A 19929-nucleotide genomic window follows, 5' to 3' on the forward strand; every position below is an offset into this window, starting at 1 on the left:
TTTTTTTTTTTTTTTTCCCTTCTCAGGGAGCTAAATGTGCAAACAAATCTGAAGTTTGTTCATACCTCTTTCCATGGAGTTGGACATGACTACGTGCAGTTGGCTTTCAAGACGTTTGGTTTTCAGCCTCCCATTCCAGTCCCTGAACAAAAAGATCCAGATCCAGACTTTTCTACAGTAAAATGCCCAAATCCTGAAGAAGGAGAATCTGTGCTGGTATTTTTCTTTCTACATCATCAGATTTCTATGAGCTTTTCTGTGTTTGGATTGAAAAACAAACCACAGAATGATCTGGGGTTGGAAGGGACCTCTGGAGATCATCTAGTCCAACCCCATTGCCAGAGTAGGTCCACCCAGAGCAGGTCCCACAGGAACGTGTCCAGGTGGGGTTTGAATATCTTCAGAGAAGGAGACTCCACCACCTCTCTGGGAAGCTTCTTCCAGGGCTCTGCCACCCTCACAGGGAAGAAGTTCCTCCTCACGTTGAGGTGGAACTTCTTATGCACAAGTTTGTGCCCATTTCCTCTTGTCCTGTCCCTGGGCACCACTGAAAAAAGCCTGGCCCCATCCTCCTGACACCCACCCTTGAAGGATTTAGAGGTGTTGATCAGATCCCCCCTCAGTCTTCTCTTCTCCAGACTGAAAAGCCCCAAGTCCCTCAGCCTCTCCTCATCAGAGAGATGCTCCAGGCCCCTCATCATCTTTGTAGCCCTCTGCTGTCCCCTCTCCAGCAGTTCCCTGTCCTTCTGGAACTGGGGAGCCCAGAACTGGTCCCAGTGCTCCAGCTGGGGCCTCCCCAGGGCAGAGCAGAGGGGCAGGATGACCTCCCTCCACCTGCTGCCCATGCTCTTCTTGATGCCCCCCAGGAGACCATTGGGCAAAGCCCATTGCTGGCTTATGGTCATCCTGTTAATGACCAGGACTCCCAGGTCTTTTTCTCCAGAGCTGCTCTCCAGCAGGTCCCCCCCAACCTGTCCTGGTCCATGGGGTTATTCCTCCCCAGGTGCAGGACCCTACACTTGCCCTTGCTGAATGGTCCTCTACCCCCAACTCTCTAGTCTGTCCAGGTCTCACTGGATGGTTGCCCAGCCTTCTTGTGTGTCAGCCACCACTCCCACTTTGGTGTCACAAGCAAACGTGCTGAGGGGACACTCTCTTCCCTCACTCAAGTCATCGATGAATATATTGAAGAGGACTGGACCCAGTACTGACCCCTGGGGAACACCACTTGTTAGAGACCTCCAACTAGACTCTATGTCACTAGTCATGGAGTCTTTTGGGGAAGAGAACAGGCAGTACCTGGCTTTCAGCTGTGTTAATACATTGTCAATCCATATGAGATTTTTCTTTCACTGCATGTTATATATAAGTAGGAAAACTGTGAATTTATTTGCTCTTATGATTTTTTTTTTTCCCCTCTTCCTCTTTTCCCACCAGGAGTTGTCCCTGAGGCTTGCAGAGAAAGAAAACGCTAGAGTAGTAGTGGCCACCGACCCAGATGCAGACAGACTAGCAGTGGCAGAACAACAGGAGAAGTAAGTGATTCATCTTTTATTTTCTTTCTTTCTGCAGAAGAGGTAATGAAAAATCACAAAATGTCCCCAAATAATAGACAGGTTCACACATTCAGCCCTCTGTTCCCTGTTGTGACTTAGCTGTTTGGATATTGGAGTTGTCCCTGAGGCTTGCAGAGAAAGAAAACGCTAGAGTAGTAGTGGCCACCGACCCAGATGCAGACAGACTAGCAGTGGCAGAACAACAGGAGAAGTAAGTGATCCATCTTTTATTTTCTTTCTTTCTGCAGAAGAGGTAATGAAAAATCACAAAATGTCCCCAAATAGTAGACAGGTTCACACCTTCAGCCCTCAATTCCCTGTTGTGACTTAGCTGTTTGGATATTTTTCTTGCCAGCTTCATCTTTTGGTGTAGATCCACCTGAAATAATGTATTTTAAGAAAATCAGTGTATAAGTCAGAAAAGATTAGATGAAATACTTGCCAGTAGTCCCCCGACCTGCTAGTCACACTCTTCCTGATGCCCCCCAGGATGCCCTTGGCCTTCTTGGCCATCAGGGCCTGTTGCTGGATCATGGGCATCCTGTTGTCCACCAGGACTCCCAGGTCTTTCTCCTCAGAGCTGCTCTCCAGCAGGTCCCCCCCAACCTCTCCTGGTCCATGGGGTTATTCCTCCCCAGGTGCAGCACCCTACACTTGTCTTTGTTGAAGTCCATCAGGTTCCTCTCTGCTCTCTCTGCCCAATTTGCTGTTGTCAACTCTTTGTTGTTGTTTTGTTTTTCCCTCGTTTCTTCATATTGAATAGCAATTATTTTTCTTCCACTAACAGGCCAAAATTCTGATCGTTGTGTAAGTAACTGTCTATAACAGTGCAGTTGCTCAGGCCTTGCCTGACTGCAATGTATAGACTGCTCTAATTGTGTTTGATTAATTAAAAAGACCCGAGCTGGTTTTTAAATACTTGATTCCTATCTTTGCTTGCGAACGGAACGCGCTGGGCTTGTAAATCATTGAGATGTGAAAAATGTGGAGTCCTGGTAGTTCAATGGCTTCGTATAGAGCAGCTTGTGAATCGTGTGCTGAGATTCCTGTTGTTCCAGTGACTGCAGAAAGCATCTCCCCCTGAGTGGATCCTCCTGGAAAACATGAAAACACTCTTATATTTTTTATCCTTTCCTCAGTGGCTGCTGGAAGGTCTTCACGGGCAACGAGCTGGCGGCTTTGTTTGGGTGGTGGATGTTTTCTTGCTGGAAGGAAAACTGCTCTGAAGATGCTGATGTGAAGAACGTTTACATGTTGGCGACCACCGTCTCCTCGAAAATCTTGAGGGCGATTGCGCTTAAAGAGGGATTTCACTTTGAAGTAGGTGTGGGGTTTATGATGGCATTTTGGCAGAGGAAAATCTGATTCTCGTGTTCTGGAGCACTGGGTCCAGTTCTGGGCTCCCCAGTTCCAGAAGACAGGGAACTGCTGGAGAGGGGACAGCAAAAGACTACAGAGATGATGAGGGGACTAGAACATTTCTCTGATGAGGAAAGGCTGAGGGACTTGGGGCTTTTTAGTCTGGAGAAGAGAAGGCTGAGGGGGGATCTGATCAACACCTCTAAATCCTTCAAGGGTGGGTGTCAGGAGGATGGGGCCAGTCTTTTTTCAGTGGTGCCCAGGGACAGGACAAGAGGAAATGGGCACAAACTTACAAGAAGTTCCACCTAAACATGAGGAGGAACTTCTTTGCTTTGAGGGTGGCAGAGCCCTGGCAGAGGCTGCCCAGAGAGGTGGTGGAGTCTCCTTCTGGAGACCTTCAAAACCCTCCTGGACACGTTCCTGTGCAACCTGCTCTGGGTGGACCTGCTTTGGCAGGGGGTTGGGCTAGGGGGTCTCCAGAGGTCCCTTCCAACCCCATCTCATTCTGGGGTTCTTTATCTTCCCACCTCACTTATGACATTATAAAATGAAAAATAGATAAATTCCAGTCTTTTGGCTGGGACTTTTCACAGAATCACAGAATGCTACGGGGTTGGAAGGGACGTCTGGAGATCATCTTGTCCAACGCCACTGCCAAAGAGGTCTACAGGTTGCTCAGAAACGTGTCATAGAATCATAGAATTAACACGTTCCAACTTGCAGAGAGTGCTTTTTACGTAGAAAAACCTGATTTCAGCATCTGCAGTGTTTCTCAGTGAACGTTACAGTGAATGCAAAGCTGCAAGGAGGCTCTAACAGGTGACACAAATTAAAATCTAAATTACACGTAATAGAAATGCCTTTGTCTTGGCTATTTTCCTCAGGACAGGTTCTTCTAGTGTGGGCAACTTAGTGTGTTTACTGCAAAAATTGAATGCTTTTTGATGGATTTGTAACAAACACAGGTCACAGTGTTCCTTCAGGTGCCCAGATCACTATGAGGTTTTAAATCTGGTTTTACTTCGAATTGTGATGGAGAGAGGAACTCTTATGGTCAGGTCTTTCATGTAATTTCATTAAGGACTTGCTAAAAAAGCAAATGGGGGGATGCCCCTGCAGACTGACAGTGATTATTTTAATTCTTGTGTTCAAATTAAGATTCCAACTTGCAGAGAGTGCTTTTTACATAGAAAAGCCTGATTTCAGCATCTGCAATGTTTCTCAATGCACATTACAGTGAATGCAAAGCTGCAAGGAGGCTCTAACAGGTGACACAAATTAAAATCTAAATTACATGTAATAGAAATGCCTTTGTCTTGGCTATTTTCCTCAGGACAGGTTCTTCTAGTGTGGGCAACTTAGTGTGTTTACTGCAAAAATTGAATGCTTTTTGATGGATTTGTAACAAACACAGGTCACAGTGTTCCTTCAGGTGCCCAGATCACTATGAGGTTTTAAATCTGGTTTTACTTCGAATTGTGATGGAGAGAGGAACTCTTATGGTCAGGTCTTTCATGTAGTTTCATTAAGGACTTGCTAAAAAAGCAAATGAGGGGATGCCCATGGAGACTGACATTGATTATTTTAATTCTTGTGTTCAAATTAAGTACTTGCTGTGATTTCTGTGACTGTTGAACATTACCCATAAGGGAAGCAAGTGCTCTAAAGCTTAGCACAAACATGCAAAGTCACAGGTCTTATTTAATTCACATCTTAAATAAATCCATGTGCAATAGGAAAAAAAATATTTTGCCAAACAATGACGAATTAAAAACTAAAATTGAAAGCAGCTCTGAAAACTGTTTGAGTGACTGTCCAGATACACTTAATCGGGTTGAATATCACTGTCTTGTAGTGAATTTAATTATCTCACTAAATACTGTTCGTGTTTAATTTTTTTTTCCTGGGAAGGGAAATATTTGACTAGAAAACAGCTAGGAATTTACAGAACTCCTTGGTCTCCTCTAAATGTTTCCCCTCTTTGTAGAATCATAGAGTGGTTGGAGTTGGAAGGGACCTAAAAGATCATCGAGTTCCAACCCTCCTGCCGTGAGTACTTGCTGTGATTTCTGTGACTGTTGAACATTACCCATAAGGGAAGCAAGTGCTCTAAAGCTTAGCACAAACATGCAAAGTCACAGGTCTTATTTAATTCACATCTTAAATAAATCCATGTGCAATAGGAAAAAAAATATTTTGCCAAACAATGACGAATTAAAAACTAAAATTGAAAGCAGCTCTGAAAACTGTTTGAGTGACTGTCCAGATACACTTAATCGGGTTGAATATCACTGTCTTGTAGTGAATTTAATTATCTCACTAAATACTGTTCGTGTTTAATTTTTTTTTCCTGGGAAGGGAAATATTTGACTAGAAAACAGCTAGGAATTTACAGAACTCCTTGGTCTCCTCTAAATGTTTCCCCTCTTTGTAGAATCATAGAGTGGTTGGAGTTGGAAGGGACCTAAAAGATCATCGAGTTCCAACCCTCCTGCCGTGGGCAGGGACACCTCCCACCAGGTTGAATATCACTTTCTTGTAGTGAATTTAATTGTCTCACTAAATACTGTTCATGTTTATTTTTTTTTTCTGGGAAGGGAAATATTTGACTAAAAAACAGCTAGGAATTTACAGAACTCCTTGGTCTCCTCTAAATGTTTCCCCTCTTTGTAGAATCATAGAGTGGTTGGAGTTGGAAGGGACCTAAAAGATCATCGAGTTCCAACCCTCCTGCCGTGGGCAGGGACACCTCCCACTAAACCAGATTCCTTCTCTTCAAGAAGGATTCTTTCGAAGCTTTTGACTGCTTTTGTGTGATTTGAAGAACACTTTTCCCTCCCATCACCCAAAATTGCTGTTTATGTTTCTGGAACTTTTCCTTTTGAATAACTTTGTATCATCTGATGAGCACCATGGAAGATCTTATCTGATCTTGGAGGCACAGTCTCTTGAACACACTTGCTCCTTGATTTGATATTCATGTTCTAGTTGAATATTCACTAATAAAATGCTGTTCTGTGACTCTTTGTCTTAGATTCATAATCTGCACTTAAGTTACAACTTGTCTAATGTTTGTCTTTACTGTCCCTATTCTGTTGGTCAATTAATTAGATTTACATTCAGGGAAATTATTTCAAGATAAATGCTCTTCAGCTTCAGTATTTTGACTCTACAGTCTTTCCCATTGACCCTAGAATTCAGAATGATTCATTTTTCTTTCTTTTTTTTTTACATTTGAGACCTCAAATTTTTTTCCTGAACTTCCAAGTCTAGCATAGAAGATTCCCATTCGATGAAGCATCCTGGAGGTGAATGGAATAGTGGCTACACTGTCTTCTTGAACTTGAAACTAAATAGGAAAATGGGTATTTAATGCATTCTCTTTTTCTGTTTCAGGAAACACTCCCTGGTTTTAAATGGATTGGAAGTAGAGTAAAATATCTCCTAGATACTGGAAAAGAAGTTCTCTTTGCGTTTGAAGAGTCTATTGGTATGTGCATTAATGTAATAAAATGTAGAGGACTGTGGGGGAGAAATACACCGAAAAAGAAGTGATCTTAGTTATAAAAATAAACACAGAAGGGCTATTTTTGTTCTTTGGAGTTACTGGTATTGGTGTTTTGCTCTCATCAAATCCACTTGCCAACTATCATCATAAATGATATATAAATTCCTGATTCTGATATTGTGCTTGTGCAGTTTCCTGATAAAAACCTGTTCTGATACACGTTGAAAGTCCTGAGGTGCCAGAGTCAAACTGCTCTTTCTCTGTGGCTGAGATTAAGTGTAGGACAACTTAAATTTCACCATGCAAACATGATTGCTGCACCCAGCAAGTGCTTGCATTAGCTCTGCTTGGGGAGAGCAGTTTTAACTTGGATGAAATAATCCATCACCTTTCCTTGAAATAATCTCTTGTTGTGGCTGCTCGTGTGGCCACAGCAGATAATTTTTGCTGGTGTGGGAATGATACTGCATATTAAATGTCCTGAGGGCTACCAAGGCTGCACTTGGCCAAATGGTTGGCTTTTATTTCTTTGGAACTGAAACATTTGCTTGAATTTGAAAAGAGCTTAAGATACTCTGAGTAATACAGTAAAATCTGCTTCAGAGTCCAAACGTTACCCTATAAATACCCATTTCCACAGCTGTGAGAACTGCTTTCTTTTTTTCTGTTATTGTTTTTACCAAACAGGGGCTTTCTTTAGATACCAAATGAGCAGAAAACTTCCCAATCTTGTAACTGAAAATGTTAATCTGCTTTTAGGTATGGATATCACATATCGAAGACTTCTTATTTCTTGTGCTACGATCCTCCTACTATCAAGAGGATATTTGAGAAACTTCGGAACTTCGATGCCCCCGAATCTTATCCCAAATGTTGTGGCATTTACAATATTTTACACGTACGAGATATCACCACTGGCTATGACAGCAGCCAGCCCAATAAGAAATCGGTGAGTTACAGAGTATTTTTGCAGGAGAGGATCTGGTTTTGAAAGTTAAATCCACCAAGAACTACGCAGAAAGATCTACTGTGTCAACTCAGATGGCAGTAAAATTACCATCCTCAATTAAGGCTGTTTTACTGGGAGAATACGGCTTAAATATGAAATGACTTGGCTATTGTGTTAATTATTTTAATATAACAATGAGTGAACTTTATTAATTCATAGAATCATAGAATCATTGAGGTTGGAAGAGACCCTTGGGATCATCGAGTCCAACCATCTACCCTACTCTACAAAGTCCTCCCCTACACCATGTCCCTCAGTACCACATCTGAACGTCCCTTAAACACAGCCAGGGACGAAATTTTCCAGAATCTATTGCTTTTGCTTGACAGGAGGAGCTAACAGGGTTGAGACAGTGTAATAATAAATTGACTGTATATCTAGTCTTTAAGCTCATTTTTTTTCCTCTCTCCACACTTAAGAAATAGTTAGGAAAAAATAGGCTGAAAAACCCTCATTGACTTAAGGTTTTGTAAGTCAACTTTTATCCAGTTTTGCCCCAGAAAGCTTTTTTCTCCCCACCAAGTTGTAGTTTTGACTTCTGAAAAGAGATCTTTACAATGGAAAACTTGACAAAATCCTAGCTGTGTTAAGGTGCTGCCAATGTAGTATTATACTGAAATTAGTTTTTAAAAATGTAATAATTTAAAGCAGGAGTGCAGGAGGTAAAGCTAGAGGTAAGTTCCTTAATGCTTTCTGACCAAATTATATAGAGGTGACAGCAAACGTACTTCCCCTCCTTTTTCCTCCACCAGCACAGAGGATCTTCATTAGTCTCCTTTGTGACCATTAGTAAAATTTTTGCTATTGCTGTTTTGATCACGATGAACATGTGCTATAATACTAAAGACCCTTTCCAAAGAAGGGTTGACCCTTTCCAAAGAAGAATTGAAGTGAGCCTGATGCTTCTGCAGCTCTTTAGCTGCCTAACAGGCTTCTAGGTGTTGGAATTCCAATGTTATCCTGAAATACTAGATGTTTTCTCATTCTAAGTTGTTTTTTTCTGGTGCTGTTATGGACTGTGATCTTTGGTACTACAGCTGAGAATAATCTAGTAAATGTTTTTAGTTTGTCCCTCAGATGTTTTCTCATTCTAAGTTGTTTTTTTCTGGTGCTGTTATGGACTGTGATCTTTGGTACTACAGCTGCCACTTAAATATCATATATCCCAAAGGACTAAAGAGGACCTTTTTACCATGTTTCTGCAGTAAATTGAGAGAGAATAGAATTTTGCATATGGATCCACCAGGGCAAACTTTTCTCTTTTATTTGATTCATGCTATATAAATTCTCTTACCTCTGATGGGTGGTTAGATCTTAGTTGTGGTCCGTGTGCCTCTATTTAAACGCTTAATATTTTCACTGAAACACAGCCTGAGGGTTGTTAGAAGATCATGTGCTCTTCTTGCAGAGATTTAGGTTAAAGGAATGGCCTGTGTTCAATAGCTGTGGACACAATTCACAAAAATAGAACAAGGAACATGTTTATGTCGGAGTTAAAAGTCACAGAATCACAGAATCTTCTAGGTTGGAAGGGACCTTAAAGATCATCTTATCCAACTGTCAACCTAATTTTGACAAAATAAGCCCAGCTCATCAGCAGAAGTTCCTGTGCATTAATGGGATTAGCAGCAGAGTTACAGCAAATCATATATTCCATTCCTTTTCCACAGAAAGACAGCCTGTGGCCCTTAGAAACTTGAAACGAGACGCGACAGAGGGTTGGAACAAGATGATCTTCAAGGTCCTTTCCAACCTAAACCATTCTATGATCTCCCAGTCACTCTTATTTTTTTTAACCTGCAGAGAAGCAGGTTTGTGGAATGAGGAGTGGGTGGAATATAGTGAAGAAAAGCTTAAATTTCACTGTGCAAACATGATTGCTGCACCCAGCGAGCGCTTGCATTAGCTCTGCTTGGGGATAGCAGATTTAACTTTGAAATAATCCATCACATTCCTTGGAGGCTGTTGAAATAATCTGTTGTTGTGGCTGCTCACGTGGCCACAGCAGACAATTTTTGCTGGTGTGGGAATGATACTGCATATTAAATGTCCTGAGGGCTACCAAGGCTGCACTCGGCCAAATGGTTGGCTTTTATTTCTTTGGAACTGAAACATTTGCTTGAATTTAAAAAGAGCTTAAGATACTCTGAGTAATACAGTAAAATCTGCTTCAGAGTCCAAACGTTACCCTATAAATACCCATTTCCACAGCTGTGAGAACTGCTTTCTTTTTTTCTGTTATTGTTTTTACCAAACAGGGGCTTTCTTTAGATACCAAATGAGCAGAAAACTTCCCAATCTTGTAACTGAAAAATGTTAATCTACTTTTAGGTATGGATATCACATATCGAAGACTTCTTATTTCTTGTGCTACGATCCTCCTACTATCAAGAGGATATTTGAGAAACTTCGGAACTTCGATGCCCCCGAATCTTATCCCAAATGTTGTGGCATTTACAATATTTTACACGTACGAGATATCACCACTGGCTATGACAGCAGCCAGCCCAATAAGAAATCGGTGAGTTACAGAGTATTTTTGCAGGAGAGGATCTGGTTTTGAAAGTTAAATCCACCAAGAACTACGCAGAAAGATCTACTGTGTCAACTCAGATGGCAGTAAAATTACCATCCTCAATTAAGGCTGTTTTACTGGGAGAATACGGCTTAAATATGAAATGACTTGGCTATTGTGTTAATTATTTTAATATAACAATGAGTGAACTTTATTAATTCATAGAATCATAGAATCATTGAGGTTGGAAGAGACCCTTGGGATCATCGAGTCCAACCATCTACCCTACTCTACAAAGTCCTCCCCTACACCATGTCCCTCAGTACCACATCTGAACGTCCCTTAAACACAGCCAGGGACGAAATTTTCCAGAATCTATTGCTTTTGCTTGACAGGAGGAGCTAACAGGGTTGAGACAGTGTAATAATAAATTGACTGTATATCTAGTCTTTAAGCTCATTTTTTTTCCTCTCTCCACACTTAAGAAATAGTTAGGAAAAAATAGGCTGAAAAACCCTCATTGACTTAAGGTTTTGTAAGTCAACTTTTATCCAGTTTTGCCCCAGAAAGCTTTTTTCTCCCCACCAAGTTGTAGTTTTGACTTCTGAAAAGAGATCTTTACAATGGAAAACTTGACAAAATCCTAGCTGTGTTAAGGTGCTGCCAATGTAGTATTATACTGAAATTAGTTTTTAAAAATGTAATAATTTAAAGCAGGAGTGCAGGAGGTAAAGCTAGAGGTAAGTTCCTTAATGCTTTCTGACCAAATTATATAGAGGTGACAGCAAACGTACTTCCCCTCCTTTTTCCTCCACCAGCACAGAGGATCTTCATTAGTCTCCTTTGTGACCATTAGTAAAATTTTTGCTATTGCTGTTTTGATCACGATGAACATGTGCTATAATACTAAAGACCCTTTCCAAAGAAGGGTTGACCCTTTCCAAAGAAGAATTGAAGTGAGCCTGATGCTTCTGCAGCTCTTTAGCTGCCTAACAGGCTTCTAGGTGTTGGAATTCCAATGTTATCCTGAAATACTGACTCTGATGTAGGTGATGGGCCTTTCAGGCTGAAATAACTTGTTCTAGTCTCTTCTATTGGCTGATGGATGTAACCTGAGAGGATTTCAGTATGTTTATTTAGCTTTGTATGTACTAAATATTTTATTTTTTTCATAGAATCATAGAATGGTCAGGGTTGGAAGAGACCTCAAAGATCATCGAATTCCAACCCCCCCTGCCATGGGCAGGGACACCTCCCACTAGAGCGGTTTTGAATAAAACAAACCCAACCCCCCACTTTTGTGTTAGTTGGGGTGTTTTGTAGTAATATTTTGTTGTTTCTGTAGGTGCTGCCAGTGAGTAAAAGCAGTCAGATGATCACTTTTACCTTTCAAAACGGTTGTGTTGCCACCCTCCGGACGAGTGGAACGGAACCAAAGATCAAATACTACGCTGAGATGTGCGCGCTGCCCGAGCAGAGGTCAGTAGCAGGTCCACGTGCACCCCTTGCAAGATGCCTTTTGGGTTGAAAAGTCAGGATTTGAGCATCGATTTCCCTGCGTGGATGGGGATTCCTCTGCTGCCTCCTTGGAGACCTGAGCCTCAGTTCATTCTTCCAGCCTGTTAAACTGGCCAGTGATGCACATTCCTGCCCATAAGGGATGCCCTCTATAGTGGATAAGACAAGGAACTGAATTTTCAGCATGTTCTACAGTAGGAGACTTCTTTTATTAACCCAAATCCTCATTCACTTAGAATTAAAAAAGTGATGAAGTTGCGTTGCTGCTAGGAAATGTGCTTAAACCCAGGTGGATTCCTGTTGCATTTGGGGATCTGGTGGGTTGCTCTGAGCTACTGGATATTAACTAGAGCTCTGTCCCCTTTCGACAGCCAGATGGATTGAGCTTCTTCCAGTTTAAAAGGAGGGAAAAAATATAGGGTATATTTACACCATGGAAATTGAGTGTAAATGAAGAGCCTGTGTCTAGCTAATGGAGAGAAGCAGGCTCTTGAACTGGACTCCTAACCTAAATCCTGTGAGTACCTCTCCATTTAGACTTGTGTCCCAACATTCCTGTGGAGCAGAGACTTGAAAATAACATAAAAGGGTCTCTGATACAGAATTTATTTTAACTTATTGGCAGGAATTCAGGGTGAACGTATTTTCCTCATTGAATGTTTTGGTCAGATTTAGGTGGGCAGTGGACAGTGAGTGGCACATTCCCTTTGCTTGTGAAATGGGCATGTGAGGGGATACGCAGATCCATGCCTGGACAGCTTTCCATAGCTTTAAATATTTAAATATTCTTTAAAATGTAGTTTGTTGCTAGATGAAGGGCATTAACGTTGGTAGGGCCCATCTTTTGAATCCTGTTTGAAATTGTTCTGAATTGACCGTGGAATAACAGGAGGTCAGAGAAGTGGTAGGAGTTTTACATCCCAATTTTCTGAATTGCCAGAATCCTGTATTTATTTGGTCTTTCCCATTGTCTGGCCTATGAACGTGCTGCTTTTTTACATGGATATGGAAATTCTTACTTCAGTTAGAACGGGCTTCCCTGGAGCTGGGAATGGGCAAGGTACTGTTTGATGTAAAAGCTGAAGAAAAGGTAAAATATAATTGAGGCAAAGGGAAGAAATAAATGCTAGAAATATTACTCTTAACCTAATCTTAAGGTGAGGGCAAGAGGAGTAAGAGTAACGGGGAGGGAAAACAAAATATATGAGGATGGTTTGATGCCTCATTTGGGCTCCTGCTGCCTTTCACTCTGGTAAGTCAGAAAAATACATTGACCTTTAATTTTAGTGATAATATGGTTAATGACAATTATTATCTGGAACATGAAATTGAAAAGCTTTCAGGCTTCTCTGGTTCAAGGCATAAAATGGTCTATAGGAACCTCAAAAGGCATTCTTCTCCCTAATAGCTTTGCAAATATTTCTCTGAATTGCTGTTTATTGATTATTCTTAAAAGCTGAACATCAGGAAAGTCAGTTTTATTGCAGCGTTTTGGGGTATTTTCTTTTAAAGGAAGTGGTGACCTGAAGGGCACTAATATATTGCCAATTCCACAAATGAACAAAGCAGATGCAAATAAGTCTGTTTTGCCTTTTCTCTGTTAAAATCAGCCTGAGTTCCTCTCCCTCCAGTGAGACTTTGGGGGTGGGAGAGGGTTTTTTTGCATTTTTAAAGGAGTTTTGCAACCCGTTAGTGTTTGTGCATGCGGATGTTGGCTTTTTAACTTGAATTAATGTCTGGGCATTTAAATAGGGAAAGGATCAGTATATTTCAATGTCCTCTTGTGAGTGGTGACTCTTTGCCTGATTACTCAACCTCCCTAAACCACACTTTAGTCAAAATACAATCAGATACCCCTCTGGCTGCCGCGTAGAGAGGAATATCTAGTATCTACCTCTTCATTAGTAGCTTATTCTTACTTTTAAATCCATTTACAGTCCTTGTCTGACCAACCTTGGGTTGGTTTTGGTCGTTAGGTCTTTTTGCAAGCTTAGAGCCCTCTAGTGGCCATTATTTTTTTCATCAGTTTAGTTAAATTATTTAAAATTACTATTAAAATAGCCCTTATTGAAAGTAGCTTTAAAGGTTGGAGTCTCTACGCGTTGATGCTGGTAGAAAAAGACCAGAGCGAGTCCGTCACCATCGCATCTTCCTTGTTTTTCTTCTTTTTTTAATAGATGCCTGGCATTTATCAATAACCTGACGTGGGGTTGTTCTCTTTCTAGTGACAGAAACGTGCTGGAAGAAGAACTGAGGAAGCTGATTGAAGCTTTGATTGAGAATTTTCTTGAGCCCGATAAAAACGGACTGGTCTGGCGCTCTGCTTAGAGCTCCTCCCACCGGGAGGCTTCGTCGTGTTGAATAAAGGAACCAAGAACTCCATTTAACACGTGTGCGTGTGTGTACGTGTGGTAAACAGCTCCGTTTTTATTCTGTAAAGAAGAAGCATCCTTTTGTCAGATTTTTTCACCAAAGTCCGGGCTAGAAAATTGGAGTAAGGAGAAGAAGGGAGAGGAAAAGGATGGAATTTATTATTAACACTTTTGACCAAAAAGACTCATTAACCTGCACCAATGCAAACAAACTGCCCTTGTGGGTTTAAGGCAGATGATCTTAACCAGGAGATCTTGTCTTAAACTAAGTTTCAGGTACACCTTTTGTGTGAAAAGGCTTTAAAATAGCTCTGAACTGACAAAAAAAAGCCTGCTTCTTCCAAGCTGTTGTGCGTGAGTGCGGGTATCGTCGTTACAGGTCTTCATTTCCAAAACCTGTTGAAGTAGAGCTCGGTGCTTAGCGTTTCTTCTTTAGGCAACTTGTTCAATATGACATTTTTTTGCAGCTCCTTAAGGATCCTTCTGTTGTTAAAGGTGCTCTTGGTGCGTTGTATCTTTCCTGTGTGTAGCTTCTAATATTTCCTTGACGATGAAACAATAGCGGCAACACGTGTGGTTCCACCTCTGGTCTGGGCTTTGAATTCCCTACTGCCTTTCCAAGGCATCCAAAGGAATGGGTTTTTCATCCTTAAATTGCCTTTTTTAACCACCCAAGGCTTCGTAACCCTTTTTTGTCCCACATCTCTGAAGGCTCTTAAGCTTTTTTTTCCCCCAGAAATTCAGTAACTTTGAGTGAAAATTCCAGGTAGTGACTTTTTTTGTTTTGATGGCTTGAGCTCATACTGTCTATTTAAAAAAAAATATGGAAGAAAGTAGAGGTGAGACACACCACTGATGATTATTTTTAGTTACTAAATCATTATTTTATTTTTTTGTCATGTGTTGTAAGCTCATTTCTGTTAGAATAGCGATTTGCAAATACTCTTCTTCATCTTTTGGAGCAAATTTTTAACAATTGCCCATGATCTATTTGCTACTTTTGCTTGAGCAGAAAGTGATAATCACTTTTTCCAAAAAACAGACCGATAGAGAAATTCTCGTGGAGATATTGAGGATTTCAGGAAACAAAAGCCCTGGTTTGGGCACAAAATAAAACTGTGGAAGATGCTTTCACTGAAAGAACAATTCAAGAAAACCTCCATATTGATTAACTGAGGGTAATAACTTGTTAATGTGCACTACTAAATTGCTAATATAAGCCTTCAGAATAAAGTCAGTGACATTCTGGCCATCTCCCCGCTGTCACTTTACAGCAATTAAATAAAAGAAACATAAAACTGAACATTAACCACCGTATTAAAGGCTACATGAAAAGAACCCGAGAAGCACTTAAGTTAAAGCCAGTGTTTTGCCCTTATTGTTAAATCTCTAAATTTATCCTCCCTCTGATTATACCCTTAGAGCTTGATGGCGCGGGGTGGGTTTTGTGTGTGTGTCTGTGTGTGTCTGTGTGTGTCTGTGTGTGTGTGTGGTGTCTGGGTGGCTTTAAAGAGCACCCAGGTCTCTGCATCTCTGCAGGTATCGGGTATTTCACGCTGACAGCAGCTTTGCACTATAACCCTGGATGAATATTTCGCTGTAATATGAATGTACACGTGCTGCAGGAGGTCTGTGTTGCACACAAATTTTGACTTGCCGCCGGTATTTATTTATTTTGTATTTTAAAAGAAGGTATTTCCAACTTGTTCTGCGATTGAGTGAACTGTATCTAATGCCAAAAAATGTGTTTTGTTTTGTTTTTTGATTGTACATTTGACTGAGGTGATGGGGAAAGTAGGCCTTGGAAGGTGTAAAGGCATTTTTGGCTGCTCCTTTGTCTATTTTTTCCCCAAAAAAGTGCAGATCTAGATCCTGACTGCACTAAATTTGGAGGAGGTCTTGCCTTTTGATCCGTGGGCAGCGGATTAAAACCTTGGGCGTTTGAGATGTTGTTTTTTTTAAATGGCCTACGAGTAGTTCAGGAGAGAACAAGTGACTCGGAACGTAATTTTGAACAAAAACACTGTAAAAAAGCATAGTTTATGTGAAGAGGCCGACTCTGTGTGTGTGTTGTAGCAGGTAGAGTTAAGAGTTATGTCTTGTGAGTTCTATTTGTGCTCCTACAGAGAGCAACATCCCAGAAAAGATCTGCTTTGTGTCCGAAGGTGAACGTTATAAATTCAGTACAGAAGAAAATGGCCGTTTTGTTTTCAAATCGACCTTCTTAGAAGTTGGTAACTGTCTATAGTAGAAATATCTTTAATAAAACAAACCCCGAATATGGGGAGTTGAGTGTCTGGGATTCTCCTCGTCGATAAGAGTTGAGCTACAGTAAGTTGTAGGTGTAGTAGTGCTTTTGGAATGACAGCAACAGGCACCATGTGTTGAATGTATTTTAAAGGGTATAATAACTCTTGCTGTTTTGAAGCTGCTGCTACTGTTGTTTTCCTACTGTATTGGAACTGTTTGATATATTTATACTGTTCCTTTTGTGGAACCTTTCTCTCTTCCCTCTCCTCTTGCTTCCCTTTCTCCAGTTACTGTGAAGGACTGTCATTCTCTTATTTCCTTGCCCTATAACTTCGTTAGACGCCGTGTTATGAGTTTATTTGGCTCGTGTACAATCTCCTTTGGGTTCTCAGCTGCTCTTTACCACTTTTCAGATAAGAACAAAGGCTTTTCAGACACGAGTAGGGAGCAGGGAACAGATCAAAGTGCGCTGCGGGTGCTGTTTACGAGACTCTTCCAGTTAAAATACGCCTTTTCAAAGGTTGGTCTGTGGCAAGTCATTGGCGTAAAACTCTAATCATACGGTCAATGATCTGTTTGTAGCATTTGCTAATAAAATTAGGAGGGCTTGTTTTTGTCTTTTTTTCTCTTTTTGATGTGACAGGTTTCATCTCTTGTCTCACTCGGACTTTGGTAAAGTTGTGTTTCTGTGGGGCTGGGACAGGACCTTTAATAAGTACAAGGTTGAACGTTGATGATAAAGAGGTTGTAGTTGAATATTTTATTCTGGTTGTGATACAGCATCTGGTTTGTGGTTTAAATAACTTCAAGTGTGATTGGTGTCTCTCCTTCTGCACCTCCAAAGGATTCTTCCTGACGTGGCTCGAGTTGGTGGAGGAGGAGGAGGGAGGGTGTTTAACGTGGAACAGTTTGACTGGCAGCTGTAGCTACAGCCCGTGATGGTGTAGCTCCTGCTCCATGTTTGCCATGGTGTCCTGTCTGGGTGCTGAGCCAGTCCTACCATCCCTGTCCTCCCCCTGCATCCCAGCAGGATGCGGCTCCGAGGAGCCAGCTTTCCCTTGGGCTGCAGGAGAATTGGGACCTTGCCTGAGCAGGTCTCTAATTCCCTTAATTTTAAATACCCAGCTCTTCCTTCTAAGGAGGGGAAACGCTTCTTTGTGTCATCCACAGAGAGAATTAAGAAATAAAATTCTCTGTATTTCTGTTGCAGACCTTGAGGTGCGTTACGATGTGCAGGACGCCCTGATGGGCAGCTCCTGATGGCACGTGTCCATGTCTCTAGCTGGAGGAAACCTGGACATTGAAATTCCTGGTGTTATTCCCTGATTTAGCAGTACTCTGATAGCTCTTTGTGTCCCCACTTTGGCTCCTGAAGCGTTAGGGGTTTCTGTTTTAGGAAAGAGACTGTGTTTGTTTGAGTATTGAGGGGGAAGCCACGAGGTGGAACGATGGTTTCTGCCACTTGGGACAGGGTGGGATGGGTGGTTGGCTTCAGAAAGCACATGGATATTCTCTTTAATTTTAAAACTAATACTGACATCACTTCATTTTGTCTTTCCACTGGTTTTTGCCCTCTTTTCTCCCCAAAAAATTGGGGTGTGTGTGCATGGGTAGAGTCCACCTTCATACTGACATAACTTCATTTTGTCTTTCCCGCTGGTTTTTGCCCTCTTTTCTCACCCCAAAATCGGGGTGTGTGTGCATGGGTAGAGTCCACCTTGATACCCAGATCATTTTCCACCTTCCCCTGCCCTTTCTCTGCTCAAGAGTGGCTTCCTACGAGGTGATGGAAGGACCTGCAGCGGCATCGTTCTTCTCTAGATCCTGGGGAGGTCTGGATCCGTGCTCTTGTTTACCCGGTGTCTGTTTTTTCTGTAAAACTAGGGCATATTACAACTCCAGAGTGAGAATTTGCACTTTTCTGAAGTATTTCCGTGTGTGTAGCTACGTGGATTTAGCCGAATGAAGTGTTATAAGTAATAAAATATTCTCTTCGTAGTAGCAATCCTTTGTGTTTCTTCTCTCTTCTTTAGTCAAACGCTTGCTCCAAAAACTGAGCTGGTGGTAACTGTCACGGAATCCCAGAATGATCTGGGGTTGGCAGGGACCTCTGGAGATCATCCAGTCCAACCCCCTGCCAGAGCAGGGCCACCCAGAGCAGGTCCCACAGGAACGTGTCCAGGTGGGGTTTGAATGTCTCCAGAGAAGGAGACTCCACCACCTCTCTGGGCAGCCTCTTCCAGGGCTTTGCCACCCTCACAGGGAAGAAGTTCCTCTTCATGTTTAGATGGAACTTCTTATGTTCAAGTTTGTGCCCATTTCCTCTTGTCCTGTCCCTGGGCACCACTGAAAAAAGACTGGCCCCATCCTCCTGACACCCACCCTTGAAGGATTTAGAGGTGTTGATCAGATCCCCCCTCAGCCTTCTCTTCTCCAGACTAAACAGACCCAAGTCCCTCAGCCTTTCCTCAGCAGAGAGATGCTCCAGGCCCCTCATCATCTCTGTAGCCCTCTGCTGTCCCCTCTCCAGCAGTTCCCTGTCCTTCTGGAACTGGGGAGCCCAGAACTGGTCCCGGTGCTCCAGCTGGGGCCTCCCCAGGGCAGAGCAGAGGGGCAGGATGACCTCCCTCCACCTGCTGCTCCCACTCTTCTTGATGCCCCCCAGGATGCCCTTGGCCTTCTTGGCCACCAGGGCCTATTGCTGGCTCCTGGGCATCCTGTTGTCCCCCAGGACTCCCTGGTCTTTTTCTTCAGAGCTGCTCTCCAGCAGGTCACCCCCAACCTGTCCTGGTGCAGAAGGTTATTCCTCCCCAGGTGCAACTGTCCCTGAGTTGGTGTGGGAGGAACTCGGGTACCTGAAGCCCTGGGAACAACGGAGATTCCTGAAGAACCTCCTCACTCAGAGGCTCATCCTGATGATGGTGCTAAATGAGATCTCTCCTGTGGCATGGTTTCCAAGGGGCCCAGCACTGGAGGTGACCCAGGGCATGACACCGAGGACCAGTTGTCCCCTGAAGTCACCACTGATGCCACCACGGAGCAAGTGGGAAGGGAGGTGGATGTTTGGGACACAAGCCGGAATGAGGAGAGGTTGGGATTTGGGGGGTGAAGTTGCTTCAGGAAGAGCAACCTCCCAGAAGGTAGGAGGTGAGGGGACGGGAGGAGACCTGAGGTGACAGTGGGTCCAAGCTGGGGGTGACACTCGCCCCAAAGAAAGGTCTCAGCTCCATAAAGTGCCACCAGGAAAGCTGGTGGGGCAGAGGGACCCTCTCACTGGTCCCTCTGTCCTCAGGAGATCACCCCTCGCTCAGGATTTTATGGGGTTCTTATGTTTATTATTAATTAAACTCCGAAGCAGGGATTGATCTCACCCCAGCTTGGATTTAATATTAAATTTAATTAAAGTTGATAAAAGATGGTTCCTGGGGGCACAGCAGCGTGTCCAGGAGGGTTCCCCATCCCTCCAGTGATGGCTGCAGGCTTCACTCTGGGGTGGTTTCTGTAGGAATCATTGGGTTTTTTTCCTCCTTCCTCCACATCAGAGCCTCTCTCCTCCTCCCAGCTCACCCCAGTTAGCTCCCAGTTATCCCCTGGTGCCACGCTGGCCGGGATGGTGCTTCCCAAGGAGAGACTTTTCCGTAGCCCCGAAGCCTTCAGATGGGTTGTCAAATGAGAAAACAGCAGAAGGACCTGGAGATGAGTTGGGGGGGAATTTATTTGGGTTGGGGGGTGCGATGGTGTCACCCACGGACACAGCGGGGACAGGGGACCGGTTGGGTCATCGGTGGTTGAACCTCCTCGGTCTCCACCGCTCTGTAATTACAGGAACGGGCGCTGGA

General features: G+C 42.8%; 1 protein-coding gene across 1 annotated transcript; it reads left to right on the top strand.

The window, feature by feature from the left end:
- Window positions 1–30: 30 nt before the first annotated feature.
- On the top strand, window positions 31–16119 carry LOC106898343 (glucose 1,6-bisphosphate synthase-like; the record flags this gene model as incomplete). Its single annotated transcript, XM_014959535.1, has 9 exons — window positions 31–216; window positions 1438–1535; window positions 2696–2876; window positions 6315–6412; window positions 7186–7375; window positions 9239–9246; window positions 9767–9956; window positions 11296–11429; window positions 13694–16119. Coding segments are annotated over 9 exons (1188 nt in total), but the record flags the coding sequence as incomplete, so codon positions are not given.
- Between the last annotated feature and the right edge of the window lie 3810 nt (window positions 16120–19929).

The sequence above is a fragment of the Calidris pugnax genome, unplaced genomic scaffold, assembly GCF_001431845.1.
Source record: "Calidris pugnax isolate Ruff unplaced genomic scaffold, ASM143184v1 scaffold319, whole genome shotgun sequence".
NCBI classification, from domain to species: domain Eukaryota; kingdom Metazoa; phylum Chordata; class Aves; order Charadriiformes; family Scolopacidae; genus Calidris; species Calidris pugnax.